Genomic DNA, 14,216 nt, shown 5'->3' with positions numbered 1-14,216 from the left:
ACACAGGTGCTGTCCATTTCTCCTGATCATCCCTGTGATGTTCTGCACCTCCACTGGAGTCCAGCTGTGTTGAATTATATTGATTGTGAAAGGCATACACCTGCCTATATAATAAATCACAGCGAAAGGTGCATAATAGTGAGCAAATGAGAATTAGGATGTCGAAGGAACTGCCCGAAGAGCTCAGAGACAGAATTGTGGTTAGGCACAGATCTGGCCCAGGTTACAAAAGAATTTCTGCTGCACTTAAGGTTCCGAGGAGCGCAGCAACCTCCGTAATCCTTAGACATTTGGGACGACCAGGACTCTTCTTAGAACAAACTGAGCATTCGGGGAGAAGAGCCTTGGTGAGAGTGGTCAAGAAGTGTAAAGATCACTGTGGCTGAGCTCCAGAGATTACAGTGAGGTGGTGGTAAAAAAGTTCGGCCCGGCGGAAACCTCCCCTCCTCAGTGCCAGGCACATTTAAAGCCCGCATGGTTTGCCAAAAATCACACGGACTCCCAGAATAGTAGAAATTGGATTTTCCAAGATAGAACGTTTTGGCGTGCCTTCAAAGCAGGATGTGTGGCGAAAAGCAGGCACTGCTCATCTGCTCGATACGATCCCAACAGTGAAGCATGCTGATGGCAGCATCTTGCTGTGTTTTTTTTTTGTTTTTTTTTTTTGCTGCGGGGACAGGACGACCTGGTTGCCATTGAAGGAAAGACTACGGGGAGATCCTGAACTAAAACCTCCTGAGCGCTCAGGACCTCAGACTGGGTCCAAGGCTCGCCTTCCAACTAGACAATGACCCTGGGCACACAGCTAAAATAACGGCGCTGCTTCAGAACACATTTAGAGGACTGTTGTTGAATGGCCCAGCCAGATCCCTGACTTAAACCCAATGGAGCATTTCTGGAGAGTCCTGAAAATCGCCGTCCGTCCGGCCTGACGGAACGGGAGAGAATCCCCAAATCCAGTTGATTATTCCCAAGACGACTCATGGCTGTATTAGCTCAAAAAGGGGCTGCTGCTTAATACTGTGCAAATGGTGTAAAAACTTTTGAATGATATTTCAGTTGGGGTTTTTTTTCGTCTGCAAAAGTCTCTACAATTCATTTTGCGGTCAATATGGGGTGCTGTGTTTTTTCCATTCAGGGGGGAAAAAAATGGAACTTAATGGTAAATTATTTTAGCAAATAATTGAAACATGACAGAGTGAAAAATTGAAGGGTGGTCCATTTATGTGGACGATAGAGACGTGTCATAAAAACGATTTAAAAAAAAAAAAAAACCTCATTCATGCATGCTTTGTCCACTGTAACAAACATTTGACATCTTGGGTTGAGTTCCCCTTTAACAGCCGCTTTCGTCTGCCTGCATCTTTGAACAAAAAACCCTTTTTTTTTTTTCTTTCATCTTAAATCTCATCTCTGCAGGATGGGTGATGGCCCTCGCCCCCCCAAGATGGCACGCCTTGATGGAGGAGGTGGAAGAGGCTACCAGGGCGGAAGAGGGGGGTTCAGAGGAGGTGGGGGTGGGTACAGAGGGGGCGGTGGGGGAGGTTACAGAGGGGGGGGCGGCTACCGTGGAGGCGGAGGGGGCTACAGAGGCGGCGGAGGTGGCTATCGGGGCGGAAGAGGAGGGTATGGCGGAGGAGGAGGAGGCTACAGAGGAAGTGGAGGCTACGGAGGAAGGGGGGGCCGAGAAGGCTACGGAGGTTACTAAGTGGAAACGTTTGGTTGTATTGTCTACTGTTTTTTTCTTTAATAAATCAACAAATCATTTTGTCATGTCAGCCTCCTTTATTCCCTTCATAAAAGTTGATCTTTGACCCCAATCTTAGTGACATGCGGTTCCGTCTCGGCAAGATGTGCCGAATGGTTTTCCGGTTGTCGACTTCCCGCGCCAGACCGGGCCCCCGGCCTCGCGTTCGGACAAATGGGCTCTTCTATTTTGCAGATAAAGAAACTTGACTGAGCAATTTCAAGTCGCACATCTCCTCTACTTTCAATGTTGTGTGCAACTTTGAAGGCAAAGAAGTGATTTTTCTGCCCAAATCTTTTATTTCATTCAACATTTTGTTTTTGCAAAGTTTCGACAAGCAAGAGTGACATAATTGCTATAGAGCGCCACCTGTTGGAGGGAGGAAATGCGACACTTCAAACCCGATAGTGACCGCAGTCCACTAGGAAGTTGTGAAAAACCCAAAAGTTCAGCAGGCTGACAGCGCACGCAGCCGTCCAATGTAGTCGCGTGTGGTGGATCGGACAGACGCTTCGGTCTGTTTTTGTCAAACCTTTTTCCCGCCGTGAGAACAAACTGCTGCAGGGCACAGCTACAATTGGGCGTTCGCGTCATCTCCAGTCGCCACCTGCTTTTGTGGACGTTTGGGTTTCATACGAGACAAAAGTTCCGAATTCCAGCTTTTATTTCATGGTATTGACATCTGGATGTGTTGAACAACTCGGGACGGAACAGCTTTTGTTTGAAGCCACCGACTTTTCAAGTGAGCAAAAGTATTTGGACAGACATTAACTCACTCCCTGCCAGCAGACTGCCGCTCATTTTTCAAGCCCCACAGAATATTGTGTACCAGGACTATGTAAACGCCCCCAAAAGAAAGATCACATTCTCTTCTTTCATCAGAATAAAAGCTCGTCTCGAGCTTTTACCGTTCTTTAGTAAACCGCAGTCAAATATAGGCTCAGCCGAATCTCTTTCTGACGGAAAGAAACGGAGAAAGCAGACTGATCGAGCGGAACAATGACTGACATTGATGCACCTGAACATAAAACGGCATTGAGAAAGTACTTTTGACAGAAAAAAAGGAATATAGAAACGGGGCTCCCACACCTGCGCTTTACTGTTTACTCAATGTCGAGTGCAAATACTCTGGCGCCGGATCTCTGGGTCCGACGGGCTAAAATACAGGCGGCGATGAGTGCTGATTGGGAACAGGTGTGCAGGCGAGGGGGTGGTAATTGCAGGGGGGAGAGCGAGAGCGACCGGGCCACAAAGCGCCGCAGGGCACAGATCACGACATTCTGTATCTTATCTTGGATCAACCGGATGTTATTGCCTCTCTTCCGTTGTGCTCCATCATCCGCAAACAATGACTTTCCTATATCTGGGTGTACTTCTGCAAAAATGTCACGACTCATCATAGAAAACAACAACAGACTGATAAAACCCCCCCATTTTCCACCTAATGGGCAGTAGATAAAGTAGTGAATCTCCCTGTCCAACGAAAACAAAATCTTAGAACCAATGAAATGTTCTCTAAAGCCCTTTGCATACAGCTGAATCAATAACGCCTCCGTCCACACCACACAACATCCAAAAATACCGCTCGTACGGATTCTTTGCTGGCTCGTGCTTTTCTTATTTCATTTTCCAGACAAATCACCGGGTCCATTGTTCCCCTTCCTTTCCTGAACCCACTTTGATATGGGGTTATGAGTCCTTGCGTTTCTAAATTAAAAAAAAAAAAAACTACTATCATCCTTCCCATAACCTTTCCTATGTTCGATGTAAGCGCAACGGGCCTGTAGCTTGTTGGATTTGGCGGCTTTTTCCCTGGCTTTATTGGAGGATGACCATTGCTTCTTTCCAGCTATATGGTATCTTGAAGCCTTCTTCCCATATTCTATTGCACATTTCCAACCGTTTATTTTCTGTCTTTCTACCCGCATTTTTGAACATAATATAACAGATCTGATCTTTCCCGGGTGAGGTTATTCATCCGTCCATCCATTTGCCGTAGGGCTTACCCTCACGCGCGTCGCGGGCGTGCCGGAGCCCAGCCCAGCTGCCTGTGGGCGAGAGGCGGGGTACGCCCTGAACTGGTCGCCAGCCAATCGCAGGGCACATACAAACAAACACCCACTGGCGCTCACAGTCACACCTAAGGGCAATTTAAAGTCTTCGATTAACTAGCCAGCATGCATGCTTTGAGGATTTGGGAGGAAACTCGAGTACTAGACTTTACACCGATTTTATCGGCCGATAATTAGCATTTTATGCCGATCGGCTTCAATGTCATAATTCGCCGATCCGATTAATGACGTCATTGATCGGCTCCGCAAAAGACATTTACTCCGCGTCGCCATCGTGCACAGTATATTTGAATCCAAAAACTAGTTTATTTTGAGCCTTGTCGCGCGGCTTTTGACGTAGTCCTGTAAATATCCGACGGCCAATAAATGTATTTTAAAAAAACATGTCGGCGGTGTGGAACAGACAACACGTCATGCCCGGATCAGACGACGAGACAAATTTGCTCTTTCGCGCTTGCACTATGGCAGACTACTGCAATAAAACCTTGTATTGCGATAGCATAGCACCGCATCCCGTTTTTGACGATCATTGGGCTTTATCTGGTCAACTCAAATGCGACCGGATACACTCGTTACCGTGGCGACGACAACAAGAGTGGAGCGAGCTGACTTTGTATTATGAGGACAAAAAAGGGGGAAAACGTGCGTCGGTGGTCACCGGTGCTCAGGACAGCCTTAGACGTTGGTTTAAGGCTCGCTTGAGGTACGTTCACGTACTTTGAATACGATACGGCTCTCGAGCAGGCAACAAAAACGTTATGTAGCCTAGCAAGCTAGTGGGTTGTGCTCGAAAGGTTGTACGTAAACATGCCGCCGTTCTGTCGAATCGTGCTCTATAAAGTTTCGGTGCGGGTGAAGTCATTGAATTAAAAATCAAGTCATTTAATTACAGTAAGTTCGCACCCATTATTTCTGTCATGTTGTAATGTTGGTTTGACCTGACCGATCAGAATCCACCATCCGACAAGAGCAGTGATTTCCAACCTTTATGGAGTCGAGGAGCATGTTTTATTGTCAATTGAAAAATCTCACGGCACAGCAACAAACAAAAATGTGACGAAAAGCGGAGGTATTGACTTCCTGCCATCGAATAGAAGACCATTCACTTGTTCCGTCTGTCACTAAGCCTCGCTGGCATAAATACACGAACAAAGATACATTATGTATTGTAAATATAATTTTTGGAGCAATTAAGTGCACAAGTATATACAGTAGACGAACAAGTCATTTAAATAGACACATTCCTCCATCTTGTGATCGTTTTTTAAACTCGCTGATCGGCCCCAAAAATCCTGATCGCGTGAAGCCTAGCGAGTACCCGGAGAAAAGCCACGCAGGCACCGAGAGAACATGCAAACTCCACACGGGCCAGGCTGGATTTGAACCCGCAACCTCGCAACTTTGAGGCTTATCCATTGCTCTCCTCGTTTCCTGCAATGGAGGTCCCTCCGACATACTGCCCAACCTCTCGTTGCTGTCTCATGCCCCAGCGTAGTTGAGTTGAGTTGTTTAGTTTTGGAATCCCTCCCTCGTTTCCCCTCTTCTGTTCCATTAGTAGAACGATGAATATGTTGAAAAACCTTTACCATTATGTCTGATTTGTCTCGACTTGGTATGTCTATTTCGTCTCCTTTCTGGACGACTGCGTATTTTCTTCTTCTTTTCCGGCTTCCCCTCATCTTTCATCACTCTTCCAATTGAGCGACAGAAGTCCCTCCGTTTCTTTTTTGGTTCGCCTCTTTGATTACTTTCCTTACCCGTGCCTGTGATTTATGAATAGTTTTTTTTTCTCAGTGATGTGTTCTCTTTGTGAATGTTTGCCAGGCCTCACGACACTCTTCCATTCTTCCGACCACCGTGGCGCCGCTCGTCTTTTCCTTCTCCCTTGACTTTCTGGTATTGCGGCTTCGGCCGCCTTGATGATGATCTCCCAACCCTTCTCATCAATAACTTCAATAACACTCCTATCCCCACTTTCCTTTTCACCCCGATACCTGAACCGATTCCAAGCCCATTTGGCCTCTCTCATCACCCTCCGTTGCGCTACGCCGTCTCGGAGCGCGATCGCGACCGACCGTCGTGTCCTCCGTCGCAAATTCCTGCCAGACCTCCCGCCGCCGACGTCAAATCCAGCGCTGAAGTATTGCCTCCTGCGTGACTATTTATTCGGGGGCCTCTCCCGTCACTGCAACGCACCGAGTGTCCCTCCTCCAGCAATCGATCGCCCTATCACCTCCCCATTGTGAGCAGTGTTCCGTCCTCCCCGTGATGCGCTACGCGCGTTCCAGATAACGGAACCGTCCGACTGTCCCTGAATTTGCTTTCGTTTGTTAAGATCTACATTTTTGACACGGATTGTAGCAATGTATCATTTTTATCGGCCCCGTCTTTGTCCCTATCGCTATAACTATAAATTCTTCTACATATATAACTATAATATAACTATATATATATATATATACTATATATAACTATAAATTATTCTACATTTTGACACGGATTGTAGCAATGTATCATTTTTATCGGCCCCGTCTTTGTCCCTATCGCTATAACTATAAATTCTTCATCTTTCCCTTTACTGACTATCTGATACGGTATGTTGTATATTATGATACGGTATATTTAGTTGGCGATTGATATTTTTGGCATCTTGCCCTTGCGGTGCATTTTTGTCAAATCTGATCATCTGCAAGGCATCTATTTTTGCAGGTCATTCGTTTGAAATGATGTGAAGGTTTTAGGCCGGGGATGACGTTTTGTGTCCTGTAACCACAACTTGGGCTCCTCGACTTAAGGGTTTAATGTGTTGCGTATCCAGGCTTGTAACTTAAGACATTGTGTCTCAAATCCATTTTTCCTTTAAAATGAATGAAAAGGGAAATACGTCACCCATTACGTCATCCATTGCAGCCTCCGCCCAAAAAACACGTTTTTTTTTTTTGTGAGATGCTTTGATAAAGAAAAAGAGCCCTGTATTGATTGTTCAATATAAAAAGTTAAAAACAAACTGTATTTGTATTTATTTGCTCCGCAGTGATGTCAAGACAAAGTAGACAAAATGAAAATTGATAGACGGATGAATTTAGACATCAAAAGTCTGGTGCGCTTTGAGCATATTGCATATTACAAATAAACTTTGGCATTGTTTTGAATTGTTTGATTGTATGACACAACAAGGCTGTTGCCATGGTAACAGCAAACTCACGTTGTCATCGGCGTTACTAATCGTCATCATCATCGCAATCATAACGATCCTCCTTTTCATGGTACTCAAAGACACTTTCCAATTGCGCACAGTCATCGACTCCACAGTCGAAGCCGGCGGCGTGAAGCTCCCCGTGTCGCCGGAGCCCGGCTGCCATTCTGCGGCTACGGCCCCTCCGAGCGTCCGACGACACTTCACTTTCAATGCGGGGGACGACGACCGGCGACCCTGCGGTCGCAGAGCGCACGCGCCGCCGGCAGGCTCACGATCCCTCCGGTCGACGTGAATTCATGCCGTGTGACGCTTTTCTCATTGGCTGGCGACCGGTCCGGGGTGTACCTCGCCTCTCGCCCGAAGATAGCTGGGCTAGGCTCCAGCACGCCCGCGACCCGTGTGAGAAGAAGTGGTACAGAAAATGGATGGATGGATGGATGGGGAATCCTTTCCTCCGATTGTATGTTCCAGTTTGATATTGCGGACCTAGCTAGTTCCTGAAATGTCCACCAGAAAGCCGCTTGCAGTGATTTGGCAGCGGCGAACGCGGTCGCCGCGTGTCCGGTCTGGCCCCGGTGCGCACGGCGGCTCCTTGACTCGGCCTTTCCTCGCCCGGCCGGGTGCTGCGTGGCCAGCATGGAGTTTCCGAGGTGATTTCGCGTTTGCGTTTTCCACTGGTCCGGTATGCGTGGGAGCGGTTATGTCTTTTCTACCCGCGTGTGTCCGGGAGGCGGGCTTGGTTTGAATTCACGGAAATCACTTTGGGTGGCATTGTATGTACGAAAAGTGCTGTCTCAATAAAGTTCGGTTGGTGGAAGCGATTGCAGCGGCTCCAGAGTGATTTTCAATCGAGCAAAAAATAGAAAAACAAGCGGATGATGACGCCGCGCGATGACATCACAGCTGTGAGCTGACGATGTCGCTCTGTGCGACAAAGAAGTCGAACGACGTGACGCTCGATCCGTTGCCTTCTCCTCACTGGGAAGACGAGAAGCCGGCCGACGAGGAGGAGAAGCGCCATGGAAGCGAGCGACAAGCGCGTGGAGACCTTGCGGCCGCTGCTGATGCAAACGTTGCGTCTGGACGACGAGCGATGGCGAGAGTTCGTGAGCGTCAAGAAGCACCTGGTCTACTTCAACAGCTTCTTCAACACCAAGGATGCGCTCAACCTCTTCGTGTGGCTCAAGGCGGACGGCGGCGGCGGCGCCGGCCTGGACTTCCCGTCGGCGGGTCGCAAGGTCGTCTGTTTGGCCAAAACGCACAGAGGCGTGATGAGCGCCGAAAACATGGCCGCCGCGCTGCTGATGGAGGAGGTCCACGCGGACGACGTGCTCACTTTCATCTCCGCTCTCACGCAGGAGGTCGGACACGCTAACGCTAACGCCGCCCGCTGTCGTGAACGCCACGCCCGCCGCGGGAAGTGAAGCAAATTGACCGTTGCCAATGCGGAGCACATTTTTACAAAATCAAAACAGCCAAAAGTTTGTCACATTTCGTCCATTACTCGACAATTCGTTCATCGTCAAGTTAATCGACAACTATTTGGATTACACTGGTTATGAAAAGATATTTTTGTCAAGTTCTCTTTACGTTTTTCAACCGACGTAGGACGATTTTGCATGGCGGAATCGGAAAATGACCTCCGTTTCTCTTGTTCGGATCACGTTTTGATGCCAAGTTGCTCGTAGTTTATTCGTCAAATGTTACAAACTGCTTCCTGTAAATTGAACAGGACACATCGTGGAATGTTAGGTGAAAATCCGGACACCAACCTCCGTTTATTAAAACCGGGAAAATACCTGAACAACGTGGCCATCGTTGAAAACGTTGATCTGATTGAGCAAAGCCAATGGGATATTTAGATTCAGCACATCAAAATTGTCTGAAATCAGCTCCCAAACCCCCGAGACAATACATTTGTTGTTGGCCCGTGGAATCGATGAATCGTTTAGGGGCCTTGCGTCACTTCAAAAGCCTGTCAGCCTCTCGACGGTAAACGCGCTCCGATTTCTGCTGTCCTCCGCCAAATCTTTGTGTCATTTCAAGTAAGACATTTGCAAACATCTGCCTCGACTTTGGAAAAAGTCTTTGGGGATTTTAGGGCGTATGTCACGGACCAAACCGGGAACTGAATCATCGTTAATTTATGGGGGGGGGAAAAGTCGGGTTCATCCGTTCCGAAAAGAATGGTCGATCGCAGCTGTAGTGTGCCCGACGCGTAACCGACTCGTGGTTGAACGTGAAGCCGCTTTCGAAGTGAGCATCAAACTAGTAGCCCTTTGTTCGCAGAAGTCGGTAGCGAAGAAGTCGCTGTCACGTTCCGAAAGGTTCACGAGAACAATTGTGTCCTATTGCGCAATTGCTGTTTCATCATGAACGACACGATCATTCAATGAACAGTAATCGGGGGGGGGGGGGGGGGGGAACGGAACGCGAAATGATTTTTAGCGGATGATTCGACTCATCGGTCTCATAATCGACTGTCCAAATAGTCGCGAGTGACGACCTAGTTACGGTCGCGGAGGGGCGTGTCCCGGGATCGCTAATAACGCAGCGCGGAGTCACCTTGACGCCAGTGCCCCATCTTTGTCCTCGCAGGTGATCTGCCCGTTGCTTAGCAACCCCGCCAACGAGGCCGGCTGGGCTCCGGGCGCGGCCGAGGAGACGCTGGACTTGATGGAGAGGCTCAAGAACCGAGCGCTCGTCGTCAAGGCTCAGAAGGAAGGATGGACTTTCCTGCCGCTTCCCAAACGTCTCCATGACGACCAGGAGAGGTAGAATGTGCTCCGCGTGTTAAGCTTCAAGTTAGTTTTCGGGTTTTTTTCTTATCGTGCCAAATCACACCCGTATGTAGGCAGGCCCCTGATTCCAAGCGAGAAGAGAAGACCGTCTTCCGAGCTGCGGGCGGGCGGGCGGGCGGCACTTTGCCGGCTCGGGGGTTTGACTGCGAGCGAGCGAGCGCCGCCGCTCACCACGGCTGCGGCCGTCTTGACGGTGCGACGGTGCGTTCGATCTGCAATCGTTTCCTTCCGATTTGGTCGTCGTCGGTCGTGAAATCCGTCGAGCGATGCAACGCGGATCAACAAGCGGCTCGCTCGCTTTCTTACCGATGGCCTTCCAGAGGCAGATTGAATTCGCCGTTTTCCAATATGTATTGAATCGAGATGAGATGAGATGACAGCTCCTTGAAAGTTGCCCGCGCCACGAGCGCTGCGCACGGACACCTCACGCAAATGTCGAATCTCATCCACAAGCGAACGATTAGCAGGTCTTTAATACGCTCTACACGATTAAAGACCTTTAAAAGCAAAGGAAAACATGCTCGTGCTTCCAAGCGTTTCAAACTAAAGTACAATTCAAACAGCGTCGAGGGCAAGAAATATCATTGGAAAGTTTCAAGTGTGCCATATTTGCCAAATGGGTTTGGCACGCGGGCCGTCGCGCAGACCCGAACCCGTCGGCGCGGGTCGGACCGATGCCAGGTCGGGAGGGCGCCCGTCAATCACTGCCCGAGTGCCCTCGAGCTGCATTTGAAGACTTTTGCAGAACGACTGTTGGTTGGAAACGTGTGGATTTCGCTTTTGTGTGCGTTGTGGTGCGTTAATGGAGTCTTTTATTTTTGGGTAGTTTTTGCTGATAACATTTTGACTTTATTTCGCTTCAGTTTTTCTTTTTCTCATTTTGACTTTGATTCTCCTCGATTACAGCTGACTTTGGTATTGTTGTTTAATTTGGATTTCGTTGCTCTCTCGTTATTTTTTCGCGGTACAGTGTTCTACGTCGTCTGGGAAGTATTTCTCTTCTCCCAACGTGACTTTCCGTCCCCGCGATCGTCCGGCGACCGGGAACGCGACCCGAGCGATATTACTTTACGATCTTGACTTTTTGCCTTGCGGTATTCCAACTTTAGGAATACAACCTCTGTCCGATTTCTGATGGATATTTGACTTTCCGAAATGTGGGCCTGCTCCACTCCTACGGCATATTTGAACGTTGCTCGTTCTCGCGCTACCCGGAGGGCCGAGTATTCTTTGCGGCGATACAATGATTCAAACTGAGGACGGCAGCGCGACCCAAATGGGGTCAAACCGCTCACGCGAACTCCTCGAGGTTTGCCTCTTGACGAGACGAGATGTGGTCGGTTTCCCGCGCAGGACGCCTTGCGACGTGAAGCTCCTCCACGCCTGCGAGGGGCTCATCGTGGAGTGGGCGGGGCTGGTGTCGGACTTCCTGCGGCAGAACCCGGCCCGGCCGCTCGCGGAAGGACTCGAACCGCGACCTTCCGAGGAGTTCGACTTCTGGAGCAACAGACTGCGGAACCTGGAGCTCATCCTGCAGCAGGTGCCGCCGCCGCCGCCGCCGACGTCGCAGTGTGACATTTCTTGTGTTCAGACAAATGTTAATGCGCGGGAAAAAGGTCCTAATTATGCTAGCATTACGCTAGTATCACATTGACGTCAGGCTGTTACAATCACAAAAACATCACGCTAGCATTACCTTGTCATCACACTGACATAATGCTAACATTCGAACAGGCTAACAGCTGTTTGCGTAACCCGGCTCATGATCGTGTACACGTGAGACGTGAAGAGAAGCGTTCGCGTCGACGCTTTACGATCCGCTCCGTTTGAAGAGGTTTGCCGCCGCCTCGTGGCAGCTAGGCGCAATTACAACGGCACCTCGGGGCCGCCGGTTCTAGCGGCAGGTCTCCTCGGTCCCTAAGCCCCGCAAATGGCGGGGCCTCGCTGTACTCAAGTACCCGCGTGAAGTACATTGCTTACACTTACGGTGTACGGCTCATTTGATCAATAACGGTAAAGACAATGAAATTCCTTTGGAAACGACTTTTTGGGACACATATGAGCGTGGCGTGAGAGCGTTTGAAAGAGCAGTCGACACTCAGGATCTTGTACTGTTGAAGCCAAGTCGCTATCCCCGGTTATTCAACTCAATGACCTCGTTAGCCCGTCGCTTTTTCATACGGCGCCGCCGTTTTCATTGATTCGTCAATCAATACAACCCCGATTGTAGCCGGAGCAGGTCTGCGCGTCTTTGTCAGCTATCGATCCTAAATTACGAGCAACAGCATCCAACCATCCATTTTCCTCCGCGCTTCTCCTCACGCGGGTCGCGGGCGTGCCGGAGCCCATCCCGGCTTTCTTCGGGCGGGAGGCGTGGTACGCCCTGAACCGGTCGCCAGCCAATCGCAGGGCGCATACAAACAAACAACCGCTCTAGCAGCAACCACCACAACATCGTCAAAAATAGCTCAATTGGATTCTTTTTTTTTTTTTTTTTAAGTGTCTTTAGCGTTATTGATCAAATGATATGAAAATGACCCATATACAAGGGTCCAACACGCGTGCTACATGCCAACACGCAGCGCGCTAGTCACGGCGCAATTCGGGTGTTGCGCCGTCCCGCCGGTGACGGGATGTCGTTTGCGGCGCAGATGACGAGCGGCGGCGCCCGGCGGGTGGCGTCCTTGCTCGGGTCCGCCGAGGGGGCGTACCGCTCCGCCTTAAAAGACATGCACGCGGACGCGCAAAAAGGTACGAAACGAAACGAAAGCCACGTCGGCGGCCGAGCGGCGACGTCGTCTCGGCTGACATTTGACCCCGCAGGACTGGCAGAGGCCCAGGACGCCGACGACAACCTTCGACCTCTGCGGTGCGAAGTGGAGCGACTGGAGCTGCTGGAGTACCCGCAGGTAAAAGGTGAACGCGGGTCACGTGACGTGCGATGTCACTCAAGCGCCTGTGACCGACAGCTGCGGGACAACATGGCCGCCGTGATGCAGACGGTGCGCCGGCTGTGGATCGGGTCGCGCTTCCACTGCAAACCGTGCTGGATCGTGGTCCTGCTGCAGGAGATCTGCAACCTCTTCATCCACCGGGTAGGCCGGGGCCCATCCAATCCAGTTCTCTGAACAGACAGCAAAGAATGACACCTTCCGTATTTATAACCACCAAATGACCGGCTAAAGAAAGGCGGCGCTAGCTTCATGCTAACAACAGAAATGCATTCATTCATTCATTTCAGTGGGGAAATCAGATTTGAGATGGGAGTGTTTTGATTTACGAGCACGGTCGCTGAACCAATCCGACGCGTATCTCAAGGCGCCGCTTTGATGTGATCCGCGTGTTCAATATCGACGTCGATCCGGAACGTCGCCGTCGCCAAACCCTCGCTACATTGCCGTGCGCCCCTTTCTTTCGGATTCATATCGAGCGGAATCCGCCGTGCCGCCGGCTCTTGGGCACGGGGTGTATTTGGTGCAAGTGTACAAAAAACAATTGCCTTCAAACACATTCCAAAGAACAAATTGTACGCGTTTCGATGGATGAATCGTCGTCTTTCGAACTACGTGGTCGCGAGCTCTCGGATTTCACCGACCGTCAGATTTCTGTATTCGATTCGACCACGTCGCAGTCCGCTACGTGCGGTACGCTATCCCGTCGGAATTCTGCACTCCTTCCCGACTACAACGGGATTCCGAGCGGACGTTTTGGCCACGAACGAGATCTGCTTTGTAGCGACGCGGCAGTCGGGAACCGGTGAAGGGTTGCGAGCGCGCTAAATGAAAGGAAAGGAGCAACAATTGCCATTGACTCCCGGACGGGATTTGTGTTGTCGTGTTGCAGAGCAGGGAGTTCCTGAACGGACAGGAAGTGATGCGCGGCCTGGTTTCGGACCCCGCGCGGGTTCTCGACGACGTCCGAGTGGTGACCTTGACTTTGCAGACTCTCAAGGACAAATACATCCATCACAGAATGCTCCTGGAACAGCAGGTCTCGGCTCACTTTTCACAGTTTCGCGACTTGCGACCGCGCGACACGAGTCAGCTTCGCGGGACACGCGGTCACGCTCATTCGGGCCAAAGGAAAACACTCACAAGGAGCGTGGACCCGACGCCCCCGCGCTAAACGGCTAACCCGAACCGCTCCCGCTCCTGACGGTCGCTCACGAGGCCCCGCCCCTTAAAGGCGAAGGGGCGTGTGCCTTTAAGCGGAGTGAAAAAATATATTTCTTAACCGAAAATATATTTGGCGGGGGCTTCTCATCCAACACGGCTGACAGTTTCCAGCCTGAAGTCGGGACGCCCGTTTCTTGCTCCCTCAAATCAAACAACATTTCAAATTGTCACTTTTAATAGCGTCGAGAGCGGCGGCGCGGCGCGCGACCGGTTAGAGCGTCC

General features: G+C 50.2%; 2 protein-coding genes across 6 annotated transcripts in view; both read left to right on the top strand.

Annotated features, from left to right (window-relative positions):
- The window catches only part of dhx9 (DEAH (Asp-Glu-Ala-His) box helicase 9), a 31,637-nt gene extending 29,869 nt beyond the window's left edge, over window positions 1-1,768 (top strand). For all 3 annotated transcript variants that reach the window (XM_061693482.1, XM_061693481.1, XM_061693483.1), the window contains one exon: window positions 1,420-1,768. In XM_061693482.1, the coding sequence (XP_061549466.1) occupies window positions 1,420-1,708 (289 nt within the window). In that variant the 3' untranslated portion in view covers window positions 1,709-1,768. The remainder of the gene's footprint in view (window positions 1-1,419) is intronic.
- Window positions 1,769-4,052: 2,284 nt separating this feature from the next.
- Window positions 4,053-14,075, top strand: LOC133411135 (dynein beta chain, ciliary-like). Of its 3 annotated transcripts, none has more exons than XM_061693062.1 (6): window positions 4,053-4,522; window positions 9,617-9,792; window positions 11,173-11,359; window positions 12,471-12,570; window positions 12,643-12,914; window positions 13,663-14,075. In XM_061693062.1, exons 2-6 carry the CDS (start codon window positions 9,695-9,697, stop codon window positions 13,942-13,944), a joined length of 939 nt encoding a protein of 312 aa, XP_061549046.1. In that variant the 5' UTR covers window positions 4,053-4,522; window positions 9,617-9,694; the 3' UTR covers window positions 13,945-14,075. The 3 variants fall into 3 exon arrangements, with proteins under 3 accessions (XP_061549046.1, XP_061549045.1, XP_061549044.1); XM_061693061.1 differs by having other exon boundaries at window positions 12,471-12,728; window positions 12,789-12,914; XM_061693060.1 differs by having other exon boundaries at window positions 12,471-12,914.
- Window positions 14,076-14,216: the final 141 nt, after the last annotated feature.

This window comes from Phycodurus eques, chromosome 13 (assembly GCF_024500275.1).
Source record: "Phycodurus eques isolate BA_2022a chromosome 13, UOR_Pequ_1.1, whole genome shotgun sequence".
Classification (NCBI taxonomy): domain Eukaryota; kingdom Metazoa; phylum Chordata; class Actinopteri; order Syngnathiformes; family Syngnathidae; genus Phycodurus; species Phycodurus eques.
Note: the sequence above shows the minus strand (reverse complement) of the source record. Positions and strands in the feature narration are given on the sequence as shown.

What these genes read in the sequence shown, in the direction of transcription:
- LOC133411135 (XM_061693060.1), top strand. Translation starts at nt 9,695, where the DNA reads ATGGAGAGGCTCAAGAACCGAGCGCTCGTCGTCAAGGCTCAGAAGGAA. An exon ending in TGGAGCTCATCCTGCAGCAG is followed by an intron (nt 11,360 to 12,470) that starts GTGCCGCCGCCG and finishes TTTGCGGCGCAG; the next exon opens with ATGACGAGCGGCGGCGCCCG. An exon ending in GCAACCTCTTCATCCACCGG is followed by an intron (nt 12,915 to 13,662) that starts GTAGGCCGGGGC and finishes GTCGTGTTGCAG; the next exon opens with AGCAGGGAGTTCCTGAACGG.